This window comes from Perca fluviatilis, chromosome 16 (genome assembly GCF_010015445.1).
Source record: "Perca fluviatilis chromosome 16, GENO_Pfluv_1.0, whole genome shotgun sequence".
Classification (NCBI taxonomy): Eukaryota; Metazoa; Chordata; class Actinopteri; order Perciformes; family Percidae; genus Perca; species Perca fluviatilis.
This window is the reverse complement of record NC_053127.1, coordinates 28,072,359-28,096,132: the sequence shown is the minus strand read 5'-3', so window position 1 is coordinate 28,096,132 and position 23,774 is coordinate 28,072,359. Positions and strand designations below refer to the sequence as shown.

General features: G+C 39.9%; 1 protein-coding gene across 16 annotated transcripts in view; it reads left to right on the top strand.

The window, feature by feature from the left end:
- Positions 1-23,774, top strand: part of LOC120544668 (RIMS-binding protein 2) — a 74,959-nt gene that overhangs the window by 26,486 nt on the left and 24,699 nt on the right. For 13 of the 16 annotated variants that reach the window (XM_039778591.1, XM_039778586.1, XM_039778596.1 and 10 more), the window contains 12 exons: positions 1,532-1,639; positions 1,995-2,123; positions 5,051-5,227; positions 6,416-6,613; positions 13,722-13,889; positions 16,881-16,964; positions 17,120-17,209; positions 18,283-18,405; positions 18,493-18,597; positions 19,314-19,364; positions 20,116-20,148; positions 23,158-23,338. In XM_039778591.1, the coding sequence (XP_039634525.1) occupies positions 1,532-1,639; positions 1,995-2,123; positions 5,051-5,227; positions 6,416-6,613; positions 13,722-13,889; positions 16,881-16,964; positions 17,120-17,209; positions 18,283-18,405; positions 18,493-18,597; positions 19,314-19,364; positions 20,116-20,148; positions 23,158-23,338 (1,447 nt within the window). Of the gene's footprint in view, positions 1-1,531; positions 1,640-1,994; positions 2,124-5,050; positions 5,228-6,415; positions 6,614-13,721; positions 13,890-16,880; positions 16,965-17,119; positions 17,210-18,282; positions 18,406-18,492; positions 18,598-19,313; positions 19,365-20,115; positions 20,149-20,547; positions 20,569-23,157; positions 23,339-23,774 lie in introns of all 16 variants that reach the window. The other 3 variants (XM_039778585.1, XM_039778599.1, XM_039778588.1) reach the window with 2 other exon arrangements.

Genomic DNA, 23,774 nt, shown 5'->3' with positions numbered 1-23,774 from the left:
GGAAGATGAACTGGAGCCTCAGCTGCTGGTTTGGTAAACAGCTGGTCATTAGTCTTAAATAACAGGTACAGTAGCATTAAAACCCCTCCAGGGAGGCACCAGATCCCCCATCATCTTTAGTTACCATGACAACATAATCCCACAAGATGTCACATATTTTTTTATACAGCACCATGTCATCAGGATGTTTAATGTAACATTAGTCTTTTGTGTCGTTAGACACATGTCATTGTGGCAGAGATCCCCAGAGTATTATGGAGACAGGTTTACTGGTGTTTCACATGTGGAGCCATCTGTGTGCTTTTGTTGTGCTGAGATGTGTGGTCTCCCACAGTCTAGGCACTTGGAGAAACACTTTCCTTCATCTCTCTGTGGATACCGAGTAGCTGTGGGTACATGCAGACTAGCTGACCACAGGTAGAATGAGGCAGTATTACCTTCTTCTCTTTTTGAATGTGTTCCATTCTGAGGACAAACCCTCCCCTTACCTCCAGCTTATGTGTTCACCCTGTCTGTCCATCTGCTGTCACTGCAGCCATTACTGTACAATCATGTGTGCCAGCTCTACTCTCAACCCTTCCCTCTGAGCCTCAGGGCTCATTTAGAGCGTCCCTGTCACAAAAGGCAGGATGCCATCCTTTCCATTCAGATGAAAGACCAATCTGAGATTTCCACCACTTCCAGGTTTCCTCCACATGGACGACAAACACCAATGGCAGTCTTGATCACCACATTGACACTCTGCCACATCTACTGAGCTGTCCCTTCACCAATAGCTCACAACAAAACACGCTAATTTGTGTCAAACCCAGGACTATTACACTATATAAAACTGGTATAAAATCTTATAATGTGTATTTATTTCAGTACATCTGAAGTGGCTTCAGTCACTAAATATACACTGGGTTTGGAAGGTATTTTGGTGAAATAGTTTGATACCTTTCTCACCAAACAACTGTTATCACAGTCTTATCACCCTAAAGACCTGAAGCCTGAGACAAATGCTTATTTCAGGAGACCTGAAGATCTCAGTTAACTGGTATTCCTGTCCAATTTGAAAGCGCTTGAGAGAATCTGCAAGAAGAGCATGTTTATAGTAGATTGAATTTTAATATATCAAATAACAAAATGAGTAATAATTGAAAGTGTTTATTTTCTTGCCTTCTCTCTTGCTCTGTCCCTCTATAGCTCAGTATGAGAGCAGAGCTCTGCTTCTTCTTATGCTGAGTTAGTGTGTGGTGTAATAGGTGTTCAGTGCCAGTGGTAGGCTGATTGAGTTGGTCTAATGAAAAGCCTTTTCAGTGGGCTGTCATCTGTCAGCCACCATTAGCTTGCACTATGTAAACATTGGCTGAGGGAGGCTTTTCTGTAACTCGGAGATGGAACAGGATTCAAGCAATTCTAGACAAATGTAACTCGTTCCCTCTTTCACTCTAAAAGAAACGCATACTCTTGTGTTTCATGGTGTTTTCCAAAACCAAAAAATTGCCTGTAGTTGGTAAACTCTGTCTGTGTTGTGCTTGTTTTTCAGAATGGTACTGACTATGGGTTCCTGGTGCGTCAGAACTCTGAACTCTTGCGAGCCCTCGATGAGCTGGAAAAGACTTGTGCCACACTGAGGGAGGAGAATGGCCTACTGGTAAGACTAAAAATAACAGAGTTTGTAGTCTTGACTGAAGGCTTCCTAGAAAGTAGGGCAGGTGCACAGAAACGATGAACAACACGTTTTTAATGTGCATTGTTTCAGTTAGGTGCTGTTACTTGCGGTTATTCATTTTATAAATAGAGAATTATCTTGTCCGTTTGCCCATGTGTTTCTTCTGAATTTAAAGAAGAATAACACAAGCAGATTATATAAAACTAGGACATCTGCCACTGAATCTCGTTTCAAACCATTAATAAGCTGTCCTGAATAATTGTTTTTGTGACTTTCTTGTTTGTGTTAGCATTTGCTGCAGGCGTCTGATGATGAAATTTGTTTCCCATGTGTTTAGCGGAAGAGCAGCGCCCCAGAGACTGAGGAGAAGGTCAGGCGGTTGAGGAGAAAGAACACCGAGTTGTCTGTTCTTGCTAAGAGGCTGGAAGAGAGGGCTCGAAAACTGCAGGAGGCCAACCTCAGAGTGGTATACAGCACAAATAAAATACTTAACTACTAACAGTTTCACAGCGAACTGTGTTTTTCCTCACTGTGACCCAAATGCTGGGGAGTGACTCATTATCAAGTACCACCATCCAAATCACCACATCACCATAATGTTTGGTAATTAGTTGAATAGAATAGTTCAGGATGTGATGAATGGCTGCAGTTTTTAGTAAGAAGTCTCTTGATACAGTACAGGCCAAAAGTTTGGCACTCTCATTCTGTTTATTTTTTTAATATTTTTTTTTTTTTTTTTTTTAAACTATGAAATGAAACATATGGAATTATGTAATTAACAAGAAAGTGTGATAATAAACATGTCTTATATTTTAGATTCTTCAAAGTAGCCACCCTCTTGCTTTTTTGATAACTCTGCAAACCCTTGGTGTTCTCTCAATGAGCTTCATGAGGTAGTCATCTGAAATGGTTTTCACTTCACAGGTGTGCTTTGTCAGGGTTAATTAGTGGATGTTTTTCCCTTATTAATAAAAAAGCAAAGGGTGGCTACTTTGAAGAATCTAAAATATAAGACATGTTTTCAGTTATTTCACACTTTTTTGTTAAGTACATAATTCCATATGTGTTCATTCATAGTTTTGATGCCTTCAGTGAGAATCTACAATGTAAATAGTCATGAAAATAAAAAAGAAACACATTGAATAAGAAGGTGTGTCCAAACTTTTGGCCTGTACTGTATGTAGTCTCGCATTGCCAGACCTATCCCCACAGCGCTGTGGAGTAAGGCCTGGCTACACCAGACATGGGGGGGCATTTCTTAATCGTCTTGAGCGGCGCTAAGCTCTGGATGCACCGACGGTGGCTCTGCAAAATAGTCTCGGGAAGGAACTTGTTTTCGTGAAACATTTGCACCCCGGAAAAGAAAACGCCATATACAATATTTAATAAAGTTAGCTGTTCACACAATACAGTAACGTCATTTGCTCTTACCAGTGTATCTCCGTGTGTACTTCGTCCACAGCAATCCCACCAATCGGTCCCAAAACATCCCAGCTAGAGAGGAAATGCCGTAAACATATTCTTTGTAAATCTTTACAATCATTCACCGAAAAAACCAAGCAGGCCTGCCTTGTTACTTGCACAATCCAAATTTTCTTTAAAACTCGTGTAGCTTTCAGCATGTAGCTTGATAGCTCGATGTGTGTTGCGGTTTCCCAAAGTGAAGGGATTTTGAGAACGGCGACACACAGGAAGCGGAAGGTGAGGGGCAAAGCCTGACATCAGGTCCTGTAAATGTACTTTCATTGGTCCAGACTACTTGAGATGTAATACCTCTTCAAAATATATGCAACATAAAGCACATAAAGATGAAAAACATTTACATTCCTCATGAAACATTTCTTGAATGCAATATTTTAAAACCTGATTTGATGGACGTTATCGTTTACTGTAGTTGTCTTGTTTTACGACAAAGCTTGCTAAATGTACGTCCGTAGTCCCTGACTTCTTTTAATATAGTATGTATAAATGCTTATGCAGTGTTTGTGGGCACCTTTTTTATTAACAGAATTCAGATGTAGATTGCTTTTGATGGAGACATCAGCACGTAAAAAGTGTCTTGGTATTCATTAGGTTGATAAATGTAAAGTCTCTTGAAAGATGACCAACACCATAATGAAATCACATACAGTAATACATGACAAGCTTGCATGATGCACAGTATTTCTCTTTGAAGTCTGAAGCAGAATTTGAAGCAGGCTTTTGAAGTAACAGAGTCAGGGGTCCTGAGTGGGAAAGCGCTCCAGCACAAGTCTCATCAGAAGACCAGTAGTGAAGAATACAGTAGTCTAGCAAACAAATAAAGGACCTCCCCTATCTCTGTACAGGCTGCTACGGTCACTGGCTGCTGTTTATTCTCAGTGCACCTGTTCACGAGACTGAGGGAGGGACCTTCCCCCTCCCCCACCTCACCTCCTGCTGCTCACTGAAGGGCAGAGCAATGTAGCTCTGATAAATCTACACCAACAAAAAGTTTAAAGACCTGTAAGAGCTTGGCCGCATTTATAAACTCCTGTTTTTGGACCTAATTTAGGCCTAATCATGTGTTGTATATATATATATATATATATATATATATATATATATATATATATATATATATATATATAGAAACGGTGTTGGTTGTGAGAGCCATACATTTCTCACAAAACACTGACCGCTCTATGCTGGACAGTAGTACCTTACTAGGGTCAGTTTACAGTGTTTTCCCTAGGTTTGTGGAAGAATTGGGTGCACATATTTAGCGAGGGGTTTAGGTGTCCTCCCTCAAGAAAATGTAACTTTTTCAATGAAAACAAAAAATGCAATTTCGCATTATTTTGGTCCATTATTATTAGCATATTTTTGTCTAAAAAGCTAGTGCAGATAATACATAATTTACACTGACAAAACTTGCTAAAGACGTCACGTGCGGACCAACTACAACTATTAGATCTGAGAAAAGTCATTTAGTTAGTTTTGATGGGCACATTGATTTTACATTCATTCAGCCTAGGTGGGGCCCAAAACACCTTGGGTGCTGAGCCTTATATTGGCAGGGAAAACCCTGGTTAATATTGCTGCTCCTGTCTGATATTGTATGATTTTCAAGCTGTTTATTACTGATCTTTGACTATAACCACTGTCCTCAGCAGGACAGTACTCACAGCTCTGCTTTCCCCGCACCACCTGCCAATACGGGACATCTACAGCAGTCATTCCTGCATACTACCATAAGACTTTATGCTGTTAAAAGAGCTTGGTTCATGTAAAAGTAAAAAAAAAAATCCAAGTCATTTCAAAAGTTACAAAAATATTTTGATGAAGCCAAGTCATTTTAAAAGTTTAAAACCGTCTTCCTCTATGAAAACCTTTCTGGTCATTAAAACATATTTCCTTCTTGCACTTGTAAAGGTGAATTCCCCGTCACTGATGAGACCCGGGTCAGTGGAACAGTACAAGAGGGCGTTTGCCCGTCAGCGAGCTCGTGATCTTGCCCAGCACGCCGATGCACTGCTGTCTAAGGACAAAGAGATTGCTGCCCTACAGCAAGAGTGCAGAGAGCTGGAGGCACGCCTGGGCACCACCAAGGTATTTATAAACCACAGACTAACCCTAAATCCTCAGAAGCTAGTTTGAACTGTGGTCACCGATTTGGACTTGGGCTCACAGTATAGACCACTGCTCTTCTTAACTTATTTCTGATCTTTATTGATCTTCCAAGTGTTTGCCTCAGTGTTCCATTGAAACCCTACTCATCATCCCTGCCACAAGCTCGCCCTCTGCTGGACAACATGGGTACTACTCACCCTAACTCCCCCCTTAAACCCGTATTACAAAGGCTGCGTCACTGCCTGGTCACTGCTGATAACTAGATGACAGTGCAAGAATAGGCTGCCTTTCTAAGTGCCTGTTTTTAATTACTTGTCCAGTGACTTAAGAGCTAACTCTCCTGAATGTGAACATCTGTTGGGTTTAATAATGAAGGGTCTTACAGGGTAAGCTGTCTATTGATCTAGTGTGAGAGTGGCTGTGCTGGATCCCATGTTGAAACTCAGCACATTTCTCACTATGTGATAAGGGTGACAAGGTGGGAGAGTGTGTGTTCTCAACTTGAATGGGAATGTTTAGATATAATGTATCAAATGAGATGACTTTGATATTTATTTTATGTCCATGACCCAGAATCTAACCCAGCAGTGTCCTCTCTAAATATTATATTTACTACTGTTGGGATTTATTAAACACAATTTTAGAGTGTTTTTAATCCAGTTCTAAATTTCAAGAAAAATAGTCCGGCTCTACATTAGCAGTCTTTGAATCCGTTATTACTTGGCATGCAGTTTGAAAATGTCAACAACTAAAGTTAGAGTACCAATAATGTAGGGCTGCTCGATTTAAAAATCCTAATGACAATTATTTTGGTCAATATTGAAATAGGGATTATTTAACATGCTTACTCATTGACTTTTGGAAAGCTGTTGCATTTCTTGAACTTAAAAAACAGTGAAACAGTTAAACAAATCAACATTGAAAACACCTTGAACTGTGAAATTTCCCGATTGAACATTCTTTTTTTTTTTTCTCAGAATACAAGACAAAATAAGAGTTTACTTGCAAAACATAATGTGCAAAAGAATTGTTTTTCTTGATTACACAGTTTTTTGTGATCGTAGCGGAAGTCTTGATCACTAATTGCGCAGCCATACAATAATATACTGACTTGATGACGTTACTGTGTTATGGCGGTCTTTGATGCGTGTGTCTGTGTCTGTGTAGGGCTCCCCTGTTCCATCTGGCAGAGTGGAATTTGAGAGGCTTCTCAGGGAGTCTCAGAGGGAGGTGCTGCGGCTCCAAAGGCAGCTATCGGTCACATCATCCAGACAGCAGCACAACCATAGTCCCGACCCCGGTGGCCTGGAGAAGTGTGGCGAAATTGAGGAAGAGGAGAAGAAGGAGGAGGAGGGGGAAGAGAAGGTAAAGTCATCCCCTCATATTAGAGCTCAGCACAACTCTACGCTGACCCCTGTTGGTCTTAAGCGATTTTAATAAGAGAACCTTGTCTATGCACACTAAATCTGATGACATCAAATAAACTGTACATGATTCCGAAAAAGCAGTGGCTAACCAAAGTATATCATAGTTGCTGTGGAGTGGGAAACTTTTTTTTTTTTTTTTATAATAAGAGCAAAATGATGCATATACTGTATCTAAGTCAGTGTAAAGGTGCAATAACTGGTATGGTGATGCTGCTCATCTTATTTGAGGTTAAGTATGTGATGGCAAACGTACACAGACCAGATCATGTTTTTATACATATAGTATTGATGGTACTGCAGTACAGTTTGGATGCCAGTATACCTTGTTTGGTAATGCAAAATTCAGTCCACTGAGTTTTTCTAAAACCTGGTGTATGTTTATGTTGGCACGGATGCTGTCGTGCAGTGTTATATAATGGCTTGTCATTGGCGCGGTTACTAATCTGCCACGAGCCATAATGAGATGATTCCCTGTCTTGAACTTGGGCCTGATCAAAGATACCAAAGTCACATGCTCTGATTCTCTCTTCATTTAATACTGACTTTTATTTACCGGTGAAGTGATGCGCAGATATACAAGTCACTGGCCAAACAGTTAAAAAATGCACATAATATATATAATGAATAGATTCGACAGAATAGGTTACACAGTGCAGAAAGGGCATTATTTGTGAAATGTAGTTATCCACACCACTGAACATCTGTAATAGGGGAAAATGTTGTTTAAATGGTGTCCTTTTGAAAGCTACAATGTCTGTGTATTAATATCAGTTTACACCACTTAAAAGCAAACATCTTATTTATTTTTGGGAAAATTCTCCACTGCCTGTGAAGTAGAGTAAATTCTCTGCCTGTGAAGCTCAAATGAGAATGCCGATTGTGGTAATCTCTCGTTTGTGGGACGCACACACGCACTCCCAGTGGCACGCGCACACCCAGAAAGGGGCCATGTTGTGTGAACTCTAATCCCCTCTAACAACGGAATGGTACAGTCCAGTAATCCGCTCTCTGTTGCTGTGGCAGCGGTGAGAGGGTTTTGGGTGGTAGGTAAGACTCCCAGCCGCACTAAAGACTTTTCTATCTTGCCCTGCTCTGGATAACTAGCAGGCCAAGGGAAGCCTTGACGTTGCCACAGATCACACGAAAGGGGTAGGTCATCTTTTGAGTTTTGTTATCCCTGTGTGTCGGTCGCAGTGCTCCACTGTACTTCTCCCTGGCTAACCTCATATGTGTCTGCTTGGATGTGAGCCTGAAGCCGTGCAGGATTCAAAGTTGAGACTTAACACTGAAAACTAATCGGTGTCATGACGAATCAAAACTGTGAGAGAACTGGCTCAAGGCAGCGAGTGTTGCTTTTGTGTTAGATATTAAAATCACCCGCTTATTCTGAAAGATTATTAGTATGTTACATGCCTCATGTTAGTATAACAATGTGACTCGCAGCTCAGGGGATTTTTCTTTTAGGTCTCATAGCTGTTGTTTTTTAATATCATTTCAGTAAATCCTTTGCTAAATCCCACGCATGTCTGTGATGGACTGCCACTTTCTTACAAATTAGAAAGACGGGACATACATGAGGCCTAGTCAAGGGCAGCCTGTCAGAAACACGGTTTTATAACAGTCATATTTTGGAGCTTCTAGTTGTAGACAGGCCAACTTAGTGATAGGGTGGTAGAGCGTTTGATTGGTGGACATTGATATGCTCCGTATTAAAAAGAAAATCAACGGCCAGGCCAATCCATTAAGGTGCTTTTAAAAGAAGTGATCCAGTTACCCGTTTCAGTAGTCTGCAGGGATTACACCAATGTACTTATGGCATTCAGGGCCTGCTGAATGGGATCTGACCCTGCTTTAGTACGCATAGGCCCAAGGTGTACTTGATCCTTTAGTATACATGGACCACATCAGTGTCAAGCGTACACAACAGCACCTCACTGTGTGAAGCAGTGTGCAAGTAGAGGTGAGCCTCTAAGCTAGGACCTCAGCTACAGAAACACATGCAGGGGCACCTGCTGTGGCCTCAACATGAGGATAGACTGTAGACATGGCTGCATCCTTCATCAGTCTATGTCTTGATAATGATTTTATTACTGTCTTTACATGTGCAGCATGATTTGTTTTAGAATTATTATGTTTTGTGCATGCACTGTTAATTTCTTTAGATCAGTTTTGTCCCACCTCATCAGTCCCATTCAGCTTTAAAGGACACGTAAAGTATTTTTTTTATTGCGACTGAAAAGCCAACAATGACTTTTTGGCAAATTCTAAAAATAACTGCCCAAATCATGAAATCAACCATTCAACAGGAGAAGGCGTTTCTGATTTCTGTAGTTTCAAAGTTTAAAAGACTGTCATTACCCAATCAAGCCAATAGACATACCGAAGTAAGATGCCTCCATCAGGTATAACTGAAAGTCTACACTGAAATAAAACAGAAAGGGAAAGTAGGAAGTGAGCAAAACATCAAATGTCTTTGAATAATTGTACATGTATACTGTATGAAAGCCTGACTTAGAGCTCACTGATGGAATGCATAGCAAGGTATACACACGTTAATTGTTTAAGCTTGTATGCACTCCAAATAATACATACATTCATACATTTTATTTTAAAAAACTACAAGTTTATTAATAAGATTAGTTCAGGTAAAATATGTTACCAATCACATTCCATTATTTAAATAAAACAAGTTTGCATGCCAGAAAATGTTATATTTATATCTGATTTTAGCATCCTAGCTCCTCATTGAGCATTAAAGGTCCCATGACATGAAAATTTCACTTTATGAGGTTTTTAACATTAATATGAGCTCCCCAAGCCTGCCTGTGGTTCCCCAGTGGCTAGAAATAGCGATAGGTGTAAACCGAGCCCTGGGTATCCTGCTCCGCCTTTGAGGAAAAAGTAAACTCAGATGGGCCAATCTGGAATCTTCCCTATATGTCGTCATAAGGGGAAAGGTTACCTTCCCTTTCTCTGCTTTACCCATGGCAGGCTGTTCAAAGCCACACCCCCACTCTCCACCTTGCCCCGCTTCCCTCCTCCTCAATAGCATTTAAAGCTATAGACACAGAAATGGCACATCCTAAGGAAAGCTTATTGTGGGACTGGCTCTAGTGGCTGTAATTCTGCACCAAGGCTGAATTACGGAAAAGAGACTTCAGATACAGTATTAGGGGACCACTAAGGTCTATATAAAAGAGACTTCAGATACAGTATTAGGGGACTACTAAGGCCTATATAAAAGCATCCAAAAGCAGCATGTCATAGGACCTTTAATATGTAGAATATAAATGTGAGCTGTAATTGATGATATATTATTTGCGGTGTCAGTAAGTCACTAATTGCATTGTCATAAGTATGGACCCAGCACATTTTGACTCCGAGCTGCAACCAGCTTTCGTCCTACAAGATTATTCTCATTGATTATTTTACTTGACTCCAGTGGCTTCAGCAACCGTGTGTATTAGTCTGCAGTGTGTTTAAATGCCCTGTGCTGCAACAAAAGGCATTCATATTACTTGTTGTTGTGTGTAAAATGAGTAAAACATTCTGGTATGATAATTTCACAAATATCTCAGTGAGTGGTATTCATCACACTTTGAATTCAATGGATTTTAATAAATAGCTTTTGAAAGCTGGGACTGAGGCATTAGATTTCAAGCTGAACCATAGCACCTTTTGAATTTGGTCATTTACTCAACACGTGACATTGACTGCTTGGTTGAGAATTCATATTTAATGAACGGGCAACACAAGAAATCAACAAGTCAATGTTCAGTTTAACTGTAATGTAACATTTTTGGATGGGTTGATGAGGCTGTTTGAGGTCAAGAATCAGCTATACATTTATTGTGTAAGGCCTCAAAAAAAACAAAAACCTTTTGAATAATGACTGCTATGTATATACAATATACAATTACTTTAAAACACTGACCGTTTTTGACTAGTTTAGGCAAATTCAAGCACAACATTCTTGCAAATACACTGAATGATTTATCTATTCAATATCTATGGGCTGAGTGGTCCTCTGGGGACTCATTCTGAACAACTGCTCCAACATGATTCACCCTTTCACACACTGAAATATCAATAAATATTCTTGATTTGAAAAAAGTAGGTAACAGGCGTTTGGTGGTAGGATTGAAACTGCTGTTGATTCCTTCCTTCACTGGTTCAAGTCAATGAGAAAGAGATGATTTTTGTCCTTTTTTGCAGGATAAATTTAGATATTTATCATCTTAAATACAGAATCACTGCTGCTCAAAATGGATGAGAATTATTTGATATTTATTGGCAATTCATAGAAAAAAATCAACCCAAAACTACTATTAAAACAATCTGAATACCTGTTTAAGTACTACTCATGTAAAGGGAGTATATTACTACACAAACATGAGGTGAATTTAGCCACTGTAAAGTGGGTACAGGAATTCCCCCATAATTAACAGATTTTCCTCCTTCAACACATGATCTTTCAGCTCATGTATTTTAGACTATGCAATAACACTGAATAAAAAACATTCCTTAGCTAATAATTTAGCAGTAACACAATGTGCCATGAACTTTTAAGTCTTGATTTTGTTGCTAAATATATTATAGTTTTGCTGCTGTGTATGGGACTTGCAAAAATGTGAAATTGCATCACTATTTTTGCTTGAAACTTGTAAAGTATGCTATTTCAATTAGTTGGAACACTGACATTCGATTCAGTTTATTGTTTCTGATAATTGTATAATCATATGAGAATAGAGAACACTGCACTATGACCAAGTAAAATCTCTAAAGGCATGCGCCGCTTGTTAGGTCACACTAAGTTTTGTCAGGTTAGTAATTTGGTACATAAACCTTTGAAATGATTCCTAAAAGCCTAAGACTTGGTCTAATGCTATCTATGACAGCCCCTTTATTCCTCACAACATTGTATAAATAAAGCATTATGTAACATTTCCCTCTCTGTGCTCATCCGTCAAAACCATGTTAGAATCCTATCAAACGTCGCCTGAATCCTGATTATATTTGTTTTGAACTCATCATCGTGAGCTCCCATTCCCTTAACAAAAAATGATTGTTCTTTTCTGTAGACTCATAGCAAAGTATGTCATACTAATAATATGTTGTCGCTGTGTATGAGAATATTTCATCTTTTTGAAAGAAAGGTAAACACAAGGACTGTTTTTGCTAAGTAGGCATGTTTAACCCATGGTATGAAAAGTTCAGATTCTCAGAGTATTTAAGCCAAATCAGGTTTACTTTCTGCGAAGAAGTAGTTCAGAAACTGAGAGGAGCTGCAAAAGTAGTGGAATAATTATTCAAAAGGATGGGGTTTGTTCAAATTTGCAGAGGGATTTTATCTTGGCTACCATTTATGTGTCACTCCCACTCTGGCACATGGCTGTCAGATTATAGCAGCAAACTCCACACACTTAAGCTAGCCCCACTCAATGAGTATGAGTGAGCTAATTAAGAATCACAAGACGGACTGGTTTAACCATGACTGACCAAATACAAAGGTGGGCATTTCGCCAAGATGCTAGGATGACTTGGCACCTGTATGCACTTGTGATGGATGTAAGTGGACCTTTAATGACCACCAAAAGGAATCCGAGAGCAGAAAAATCAGCTGAGCACTTTTTTAAAGCCTTCATTCCTGTGCACTGTTTTTGTACAGTGGCCAATGGAATTAGTGCCTCCTGCTGGCCTTTTGTCACCACTACTAACACCATCTGGTCTCCTATCCAAAAGATAAACCAGGGACAGACTCACTGAACTTCACAGACAAGACACTGATTTGGTGCTAAACAGTCCCAATGGGTCATCAGCCCCATATTGAGGGCTTCCATATCCGCGATCCATGATGCTTGAACACACATCTTAGAGACAACAAACCTTCACTCTCCCTGGTGCTTCACATGTGAAAAGAAGACTACAGCATCTGCATGCTAACAAACAGGCTTTTTAACAGATATTTAACGTTGTGGAGCTAGAAAACTTTCCCATGATTGTCATGCTCATTGCTTTTAGTAGCAACAGTTTTGTGGTTTTCTAAAAATAACGATGACCCAATCGGACACTTGTCGTGTTTCAGTTTCTTCACTACAATGGGACTGCAACTCACTAATTACCTTCAGTCTCTCCTACATATCTCTACTCCAGAATGATGGATTCAGTGTTTTAAGGGGAATTGGTAGGTAGCTGTTTTATGTTAAAACCCTAGAAATTACCATCTAATGGGAACTTTGACAGCACAGATCACAAGGAACAAATGACAAATTAGTATTATACTGTATGTTTTTGCAAATGTTGTTGATCTGTAACAATATGTAGTCATGTTATTTGAGTGGTGTATGTGACTGGTTTTGTTGTTTGTACATATACGTCTCCTAATGCTGTGTCCTAACAGTGAAATCTTGGAAACTGTGCCTGATGTCTAGAATGATAGGTCTTTCAGTGACAATGTAGAAGAAAGGAGAGCGTAAAGGAGAGATCCCCTTTGCAGCACATGGCAGAGCGCCTTTTATCCAGTTATTGGGTCATGGCTTTGGCTGCACTGGCACAGTTCTACTTCAAGCATAAGTCGGTTTGCTCTAAAATTAGATACTGATTCCCGACTCTTAACTCTTAGCCAATGTCAGCCTGCCCCCCACCTGGATCTAAGTAAGAAAAATCATACAACTTATAAAAATTAATGTATTACAGCAATTAGCTAAGACAAGCAGACTACTTTGAAACATTTGAGTCATTGCACTGGGCCTAATTAGAAAGAACAGGCTTTCTGCTAATGTGTTGTAGTCCTGTTGCAGGCTAGAGGGATTCACCCCGGATTATTCTTTGATTGTAGTTGGACCACTGGGAAGGAGGCTTGCTGCTAATCCCTTACTCACAGTGGGGGTGTAGTGCTGAGTGTTGCTGTACAGTATAACAATCATACATTTGGCTTTATAATAGGAACAGGAGCTTTTTAGTACAACACCTTCGATCTGGACTTTTCAGGATCACCTCTGTACATATGAAGTGACTGACTGAATGATTATCCCTGTCCCTGCCAGGTTGTAGGAGAGACCCCGTGTGTGGTATTAGATGAAGCTCCATCCAGGTGTGAGAAGACTCCCGGAGAGGAGGAGGAGTCGGGGCTGCAAGTAACGCCCCAACCGGGCCTTAGCCCGACCCCCTCCCATAAGGAGGAACATACAGAGGAGCAGCACCTACAGTTTCTGGTGAGAGCATCTAGTACTGTACTCTGCTGATATTTCATAATGACACTTTCATGTAGCGCAACATGCAAACCACATCAATTTCCAGCGCTAACGTACCACATTAGGTTTTTTTTTCTTTTTAAATTTCAGTATGAAATTCAGTGTTAATATTGCTTTTTAGGGCTGGGATGATATGCTTATATGCCACGATACATGGGTAGTCATCATGACATTTATTTCATTTGTAAAGAAGCAACATGTATTTTCAGCATTTTCTGCTTCCTGTCTGTTTTGCGGGAAAAGCATATGATGTAGTCGCCGTCAGCAGTACCTTATAAACAGAAAATATATAGGTGAAAAAAATTATAATAAATATCGATTCTGGGGAAAAGAATCAATTACAAAAATCGGCGCAAAAACAATCTTGATACATGAATCGTTTTTGGGTTTTTTTGACCCCTATTGCTTTAATGAAGTCAAAACTGCTCAGGAAAGCAATTTGTTATAAATACTCTTAATGATATTTAACACAATTTAATAGAATGTACCAATTATGCATGTTGCAATTATGCAGGGTTGGTAATGCAGAGGGTTACTAAATGTCACCAGCATGGCTTTCAAATCAAATATTTTCTCCAAACAGCGGTTTATAAGAGTCCTTCACACATCTTGGCAGCAATAACTGCATATTGTGCCTGGTTGCAGGTGTCTAGCTATCCACTTCACATTTCCATGTGAAACTGAAGCCTAAATTCAGAGCTGTGACTGAGCTGACTGACACTGAAGGGAAAACTATGGTCAGATCTGTTATGTAATGCTGGGATTATTTTGATCTTGTCCCCTGGAAACAGAAGAGTAGCACATTGCTGATTCTACATTGGGTCTCACGTGGCTTAAATAGAACAAATTCCCTTCTCAGCTCTGTGTCGACTTCTTTGTCAGGATGGAAAATGGAGATTCCGGACATTAATTAATGACATGTAGAGAACTGATTACACAGTAGCATTAGTATCCATAACAGGCTGCATGTCTCATCACCCTCACATGCATTTATTGCGTTTTCTGTGATTCGTGTCTATTAAGATCATATCTGCACTGCCCTCAGCGCTCTCACTGATGTGTCAGTAGCATTTTGAAAAGCTGGTAGTACAGTTTTAGGATAGTGAGTGAGACGTTATACCTAATGTTCAGATGTACTACTGTAATTTTCTCCAAAGTTAGTCCCATAGTTTCCTTAAATGCACAAATTATGTGCACACACAGCTTTCTCATTTTACTCAGGTCCTGATGAAACCAGCATAATTATGAAAAGAATGTGCAAGTATATCATTTACGTTAGTGAATGTTATGCTGTGCATTGTTACATTTGAAACTTAAGAGTACAGTCTGGTTGCACAAGGAGTAACTTAACTTATTTGAGCTTTGGCTTTTTAGTTTAACAAGGAACATGGTTAAAATATTTAAAAAATGTAGCTTGACTGTTTTTATCTTTCTTTTGTTTTTTTATGAGATCCCTACCGTACATCATAGAATAACTAGTTTTCTTTCATCGAGCATGATTCATGGGAAAAAGTGTAATATCTCAGCTGAGTAAATGCTGAGCCCCCCCCAGAGACAATGTTAGCCCAGAAATTACTCAGGTGATATTTTTAGCCATTCTAGCAACGGTGGTTGGCCCACCACTTTGATCAGAACTGAAATACCTCAACAGCTATGGGATGGAGTGCCATGGAATTTAGTATAAATATATGGTACCCAGAGGGTAAATTGTAATAACTTTAACGACCCCCGCCAAACTTTTAATCCAGCACCATCGTCAGGTTAGAAATTTAATTAGTTCAATAATTTGGTTTATGACCAAATACTTGCAAAACTAATGAGCCATCAGCCTCAGGTTATGTTTATGTTTAGTGCTATGAGCAAATGTTAGCATGCTAACACACTAAACTAAGATTGTCACCATTGTAAAAATCCATGCCTGCTAAACATAAGCGTGTTAATTGACAGCATGATAGCATACTATGTTAGCATTTAGCTCGGAGCATGGTTGTGCTTAAATTCAGTCTCACAGAGCTTCTAGCATGGCTGAGGACTTTTCTTCAGGAATACAGGCTCATGGCACATGAAAATAGCCTCAATGCATGCTTTATACCATGTACTATAGTACTGATGTACTTGCGTGATTCTGGCAATTTATATTTGTATTGGGTTGTATCAACATGGTTTGGATCAAAGTGTCAGCTAAATAAATGTAATGGAAAAATGACCCACAACAAATGAACAGTTGGAGAGAATTGGCTTTGTTGATTTGTTGAACAGCTGACAGTACATTTAGGTTCCAATCAGTGCCGCCGTTGTGTTAGTTAAGCTTCACAGTCTTGATTTGACTATACAACAGAACATCCTGTCTTGATACACATTATTGAGGCATTTAAAGCTGTGACTGATAGATAATCAAGCAAATCAGAACCACAGATTGCAGTTTAATTATCATTATTGATAATACATCGGCTGCTGGTGGTCTGCAATTAGCCTGTCTGTTGTGTAGCTTCCCCCCACACATTCCCAGCCGTAATACTTGATTGAGGTCCTGTGGCTGAAATAAGCTGATTTCTCCTATGCTGGTCCTGCATGTAAGCTGCGTTTAGAATAATTAAAGGATGCTAAGCTTTGTAATACCTCATTGTTATCGTGTCAGAGGTCAATACGGGAACTAAAGCCAATGTATTCTGCATTGCAAAATGTAAATGCAAATAATTTATTTTTCGTGCTTTTGCTCTTATACAGTATATCCTGCTTTTTGTTTGACAGTTTGTTAAGCTTAAAACAATGTAAAGAACTAGATCTAGTTTTAGATTTGGGATTCAGGATTCAGTTTAAAACCATGTAAAGAACTAGATCTAGTTTTAGATTTGGGATTCAGGAATCAGTGTAAAGCCATGTAAAGATCTAGTTTTATATTCGGGATTAAGGATTCAGTTTATTATAGTATATTATTCATTCTCTGTTCAGGAAAGTGAGCTGAGCAAGAAGAGAAAAGAATGTGAAAACCTTGAGCATGAAGTAAAGAAGCGACAGAAGAGATGTCTGGATTTGGTAAGCAATCTTCTTGCTTCCGTATTCTCCTTCTCACATGTTCTCTGGCGGTACTCCAGTCTGGTTTAAGCATTACCGTAGTGGACATAAGGATGACTTGGAGGACATGGGTCTCCTCAGCTTTATCCAAACTCTGTCCTGTGGTTTGGTAACAGGAGAGCCAGCTTGAGGATGAGCGAGGCAAAAATGAGCAACTAAAGGAGGAGGCAGATCTCCTCAGGAGGAAGGCACAGCTGCTCGACCAGGTCAGTGTCTTCCTGCCCTTTCGAGCTCTTTAAAGGGAAAAAGAAGGTTTTCTTTGCTATTTAGTGACTCTGACTTTCTTAGTTTTTGCAATCGTAGCTGTCGGTTGTGATTAGTGTCGCACGATATATTATTTTTTTTATCGTCATCGTGATATCAACTGGCGCAATAAACACATTGCGAAAGACACTCAGAGATTCTTTTTTTGTTAGTTGAAAGAAAATATCGTTAGAAAACTGCACTTTAAAGTGTAACTGTCATTCTTTTTTTTTAGTGGTGCCTTTTATATTCAATTCACTGTTCAATTTGTTCAATAAAAGAATATTGAATGATTAAATTTCATTTATTTTAAATTCATTTTTATAGGGCTGTCAGCATTAACGCGTTTATCGCGATGCGATTAAGGGCCGAGCATAACACGTTAATTTTTTTTAATTGCATGCCACCATTTATTAATTTATTTTCACTTCACTCGGCTTCGCGCTGTGCCTAACAGGCTACTATTTTGACCCTTTGCCGCACTTTGCCATACTCCTCGTAACACATCCTTCTGCTGCAGGCATGATGGAGAAATGCAGCAGCAACTCAATTCTGAATGGCGCTTTTTATTTTCCCAAACTCCCGGATGGGTTGAAAGCCATATGCACATTGTGTAAAGCCGACTTAAAATATCACCGAAGTACGTCAAGCTTGAGTTACCACCTACGAGCTAAGCATAGTACAGTTACCTTGACTCAGGTTGATGCTAGCGGGCTCAGGCAAAGCACTATTTTGGAGAGTGCTACTCGCCGACCTGCGGATGAAACCAAATCCCTTGACAGCCCTAATTTTTTATTTTAGCAGAATACTGAAAGCAGCAGAAATACAGAACAGAGTACACTTCAATTGCAAGTAATGTTATTATCGCGATATTCAACAACGTTATCACATATTTTCCTCATATCGTGCAGCCCTAGTTGTGATAATATTTTACTCACCAATGCTGAGATCTGCAAGACAAGTGACAATCAAAGAGGAATGATGACCAATGGTTGCAAAAACTATAATCCTCCTATCTCCTCATGTTGTTTGTCAGACTCGGGCTGAGAATGAGGAGCTGAGGGAAGACCTCTCTGAAGTGACTGCTCAACACAATTCAGTTCTCGAGGAGAACCAGAGACTCCGTGCCAAACTGGAGAACCTAGAGCAGGTCCTAAAGGTACCACTGGGCTCAGATACTCTGCGTATCATTTTTTTAATGCTATTGGAGAAAATTGCCTTCTGATATTTGTTTCCTTCTTAACAGCATATGCGAGAGGTCGCCGAGCGAAGGCAGCAGCTGGAATTGGAACATGAGCAGGCACTGGCTATCCTTAAGTTCAAACAGGATGAAATCAAACGGTTACAGAGGGTAAGAAGCACAGCCTCTTCTATACTTTATTAGCCTGACAAGCCAGACCCACATCAAGATGTTGGGTCTGGGAACTCACCATTAACAGGGCTCAATCCGAGGGGCGGGATAAACGGTTGTCTTTCAAATTCCCTCTGCACGTGATAGGATAGCGCTACAACCAGGCAGAGCAACGAAGAAGGTAGCGAAGCTAGTTGATAGATTAAACTTTTGCCGTATCCGGTCGGCAAAACTCCGAACACATCTTCCTTTTTTAAGAATGATTTCTGTGCCATTCTTTGTTCTTTTCTCAAAGAAAAGCTTAATTCCAAGTCTTCCAGAAGACCACTGTTCCCAGAAGCAAACATAAGCCCGCCCACCGACTCTATACACGATGTGATTGGCCTAACCAAAATTTGTTTTTTCCAGCTCGCAAGCCAATGGAGAGTGCCTAGACCCCCCTGGCTGCAAAATAAATTTGCGGCCAGTAGGGTGCGTCTAGATTTCTAGGCTAATACTTTATGTATTTGACTAAAATATTTCTTGCTAAACTTGAAACCCTTATGTCCCCCAGGCTGCTTTCAGCCTGACTGTGGGGAATGGGTGGCTTTGTCCAGCAGGAGGCAACCTTTGGGCACCAATAAAGCATTGAGTTTTTTTAACGAAGCTCACTGTGTTGTGAATTCTATTAGCAAAAAAACACGTTTTACTGACTTTAATGTCTTTTTAATCCTCAGGCTCAGTTATACGCCAAGAGGGAGCATGAAGGAGTGGTTCAGATGCTGGAGGTAAGTTTGTGTTACGCCACTGTGACTAGCAAACAAATGATTTCTACCAACATTTAGTGGTTTTATTGCCATACAGTAAAGCCCTGACTTGCTTTCAAGACTTAATGACTGTTAAAAACAAAAATCAAAGGTGCCAGTGTTTATTAGTCACACAAGAGAGTAGAACTTAATTCACTAAGCCCCAACATTTCGAGAGAGGAGGAGTGTGTTTCAGACTTCCTCAGTACTCCTCTCATGCACTAGCGAATTTCTGTATGAGATCAAATCTAATTCATTAGTGAAGACACCAAGCAAAAAGAATATAAATGTTTGATTATTTCCCTGTTTAGTAGACAGAAGACATCCCATTGCCACTGAAGCAGCATGGACATATAGCACAATGTGCCTTTATTCTTATCTAAACACCTGGCAGAGAAGCTGTTGCAGAAACTACTTGTACGCGTATTTTTGCAGCACTCATGGGCCTGGAAATCAGTTTGAACAGATGGCTTCTCAGCCGCCGTATGTGACGTTTATACTTTCTCACAGTCTGAGAGTAACACTTTTTGAATTCTAAAGGAATCCAGACAGTCGATGACAGTTTAAACCCCCATCTGCCTGATTGGCTGGATTGCTGATTGAAATGATGAAAAAAAAAAAAAATTCAGAGCCTCAAACCGTCCTCCACAGCTGATGGCTATATATGTGTACTTTCTGTGCTCTGTTTTTCACACTGCACATTTTACTAAATGAAGTGTGTATTTTATTGTAGGATTTGACTCAGCTTGTGTTGCGGAGGGAGCTGGTAGAGTATAGTTGATCCTGTGTATTAAAAAATGCTTTGTTTCCTTCCTCTTGCTTTGTTTCTCTCACTTTCTGTCTCTATTTAAACCCAAAGCATCACAGGAGAAAGTCTCTTTCCCTCTCGAGACCCCGAGCTTTGTTGCCAAGTCAACACACTGTCTTTTGTGAGATTAAACCGAATATGTGTTCAATCAAAAGGCAGGTGTTGGCTGCTGAGGGCCAAGACACATTCTAGTGATACTGGCTACTGACAGGATTTTCCTGCCAACCTGGACTCAGATTGCTGTGTTTCTACACTTTTTTTAAAAATGTTTTCTCTTTCTCAGATTCATTGTTTCACTTGCATGTGTTTACTTTTGCATTCCCTTTTTTTTCTTTGTGTTATCTTTTTGCCAACCAGAGTACACTGGACTGCATGCAGGTACTGCTAACCTTTAACCTGAGCCAAATTGTTTACCTTCCTGCCACTAAACCTCCCCTAGTCCCCTGTAGATAGAACCACCACACCAACAAATTCCTTCTTTTTAAATCCTTCAAGTTGACAGTTTTGTTCATATACTTAAATTAAAAGCAGACCTGCAGTAATTACTGTACAACAGTATTTCATAAAAGCTTAATGTGGCCACAGAGGCCCATTTAAAGCTAATGCAAAAATGTTTGTGTAAATCAGGTCATTCACATGAGGCCAGATAACGGTGTATGTGGAACAGTTATCGCTCCTAGCTACACTGAGCACACTTATCATGCTGTCTTGTTATTTGATCTTATTATATTCAGGTAGATTCTGATTTTGTATGTACCCAAGCAATTGTTTGCTCTTTGTAATTGAGTATTCATTTGAGGTTTCAAAGTGATTTCTCTCTTGGCGTTTCAGAACTCATTACTACTTCAGTTCAGTGTAGCTACAGTATATACTAACTGACTGCAGACTGGGCTTTGCGTAGGTGCGAGCTAACAGGAAATGTTGTTTGAGACAGTTTCGTGCTGAGGCTCTTGTCAGATCAGCCTGCCAGGAAACTCCTACCGCAACCTGAAGTGAAATCAGCCACATATAGAAACTCAGTGGAGCTAAGACAAACCTCTGTACTCTTCTGGCAAATAACCCTGCTGCCTGTTTGTGAAAGTGAATGAAGTGTAAAACAGAAGCAGAAAATAGAACTTCTCATAACCTACTCTATGCTACCCCTCCACTTTGTTTTTACTCCCGTTTCCAATTTTAACAGAACACCACCCGCCTTTATTTCCCTCCCTTTTTCTTTCAGCTGAACCTTTAATTCTCTTCCATTTGTGTTTGAAGCTTTTAGCAAATGTTTCACTGACTGAATATTGTCTGTCTTGCAGAAACCTAACCTTATACTGCAGTACTTCATTTTATAATGAGTTATTTATACCTTACATAAGCAGCAATGTATTTACTGTATGTAGTATACTGTATGCTGTCTATTGTCCATCCACCAAAATAATTATTACTGAGATCAGATGTGAAATTTGATTTGTCAAAGGGGTTTTTATCTATGACAAAAAATGTTTTCCATAATAACCAAGTAAGTGACTGTATAAGCATTCAAGGTTTCTACACGACTCTGACAATTTATAAAGAAGGCTATTTTTACATACAGGGCCCTGTCTTGAGCATGCAAGCGCAACGACCAATGCAAAAAGCGGTAGGTCCAGGGCACACCGACTGTCATGGCGTCTCCAAGCGCTATTTTGGTTCTTGTATTTGCAGCAGCGCAGAGTGCAAAAGAGCTGGGTGACCGTTAATATATAGATTGGAGGGTACATTTTTAACAGCTAATAGTTATAGAGGAGGCTGTGACGCAGAGGATTAATGAGCCCTGGTAATCCTGAATACCGAGTTATAGCCGCCCCGTCTGATGTATGTGCAGGTGTGTGGGGTTACTTTGTTGCAGCCTGGAGTCATTTGCACGGGATTTAACACCGTGGACTACGGAAGCGTATTACATTCACCATAGAAAAAAAAATGTAGACACCTCATCTTGTAATTACGAGATCCTGATCTCGTAATTTTGAGAAAAGATTTCGTAATTACGAGAAAAGATCTTGTAATTATGAAAAAAGATCTCGTAATTATGAGATGAATGCATTTTCACAACAACAGAAAACGTCTCTTTTGTGTGAAGCTTGCAGGCTAGCTGATGCCATGGAACCAAATAGGCCTACGTTATGTGTTGTTTGTGTCTTAAAGATGAGACATGGTTTTTAATCCACAATGAGCTTGTGCTCAAACTTTAATGTACGAACCAACATCATCACCCAAACCTAGCTTGCTTCTTCGTCTCCCTTAATACCAACATACACCATGGTCATGGTCTCTCGGTGGTACAGTTGATCACTGAGCCGTGAGCTACTGACAATATAGCTAGATATGCCACCTTCCATGTGTTTAAAATGATCTCATAATTACGAGTTATTTTCTCGTAATTACAAACTCTTTTCTCAAAATTATTGCGAGATAAGGTGTCTTAAAAAAAACAATTCTGTGGTGAATGTAATATACTTCCGTAGTGGACGGCCGTGCATAACGTCACTGTGCTGTGGCGCAGCACTTCTCAAATTGGAGGCTGCAGATGTAGCAACATCTCTCCTGCTGCCAGAAACAGAATATATAATTGTCTTTTCTTAACGTCTACACGTTTTCCACCACAATACCAAAAAACTTGCTTTGTGGTGCCTCATTTGAAAGAGCCTCCCACCTGTGGACTGTGCACTCTGCCCTGGCCACCAAAATACCACCAAGCCAAAGTAAAGGAAAATGCCAAGTGGTCAGAGCACTGCTTGCGTGTGTCGTTGCGCCTCCATGAAAAAACGGGAGCACAGGAGTGTTACAACACTCAAGATTCACTTAAAGCATAAGCCCCTGTGTTCAAACACTACTTTACTAACCTTTTCAGAAAAGCTTAGCTCACTTGCTTGTGTAGTCAGTTGATCAAAAAACTGTGTTTTTACTGTATGGCTGTGTTCCTTGTCTGTTACGCCATATGTGCAGTCAAAAGTACGAGACCTGGAGGACAAATGTCGCAGCCAGAGTGAACAGTTTGGCTTGCTGTCCCAAGAGTTGGAGAAGTTTCGACTGCAGGCGTCGAAGGCGGACCTGGCCGACGCTAGCCTCTTTAACAATCCCAGCCTCTCTGTTCTGACCAATGGGGTAGGCCTGACTACAGAGCGAGGTGAGCCACATCACCATGACATGTACTCACACCCAAAGGTACAACCTATACAGGGAGATTGTGAGGGCTTTTGCTCTTGATAGATTCCTTACTGCAATGAGCTCTACATCATAGGATTGTTAGTGCTTTTGCTCGTGATATTTAGTGCTTTAAACAAAATTTTAAAAAATTGGTTAATTTATACTATCCACAAAAATGCTTATGTGCATATAACTAGATAATAGCAATGTTAGTGGTAAATAAATATGTTTGGTAGATTACACAGTGGTGTCAACAACTATGTGTCTTTAAAGTACCAGCTTCACCTGATTAATGACTCCAAACAAATGATAAACTCAAGTGATGTGAATGAAATCATTGTCTAACCATAGTTCAACTTTGATGGTATATAATCTTTGTTGTCGGGAAATGTGACCATCAGTCCACTCATGGACTG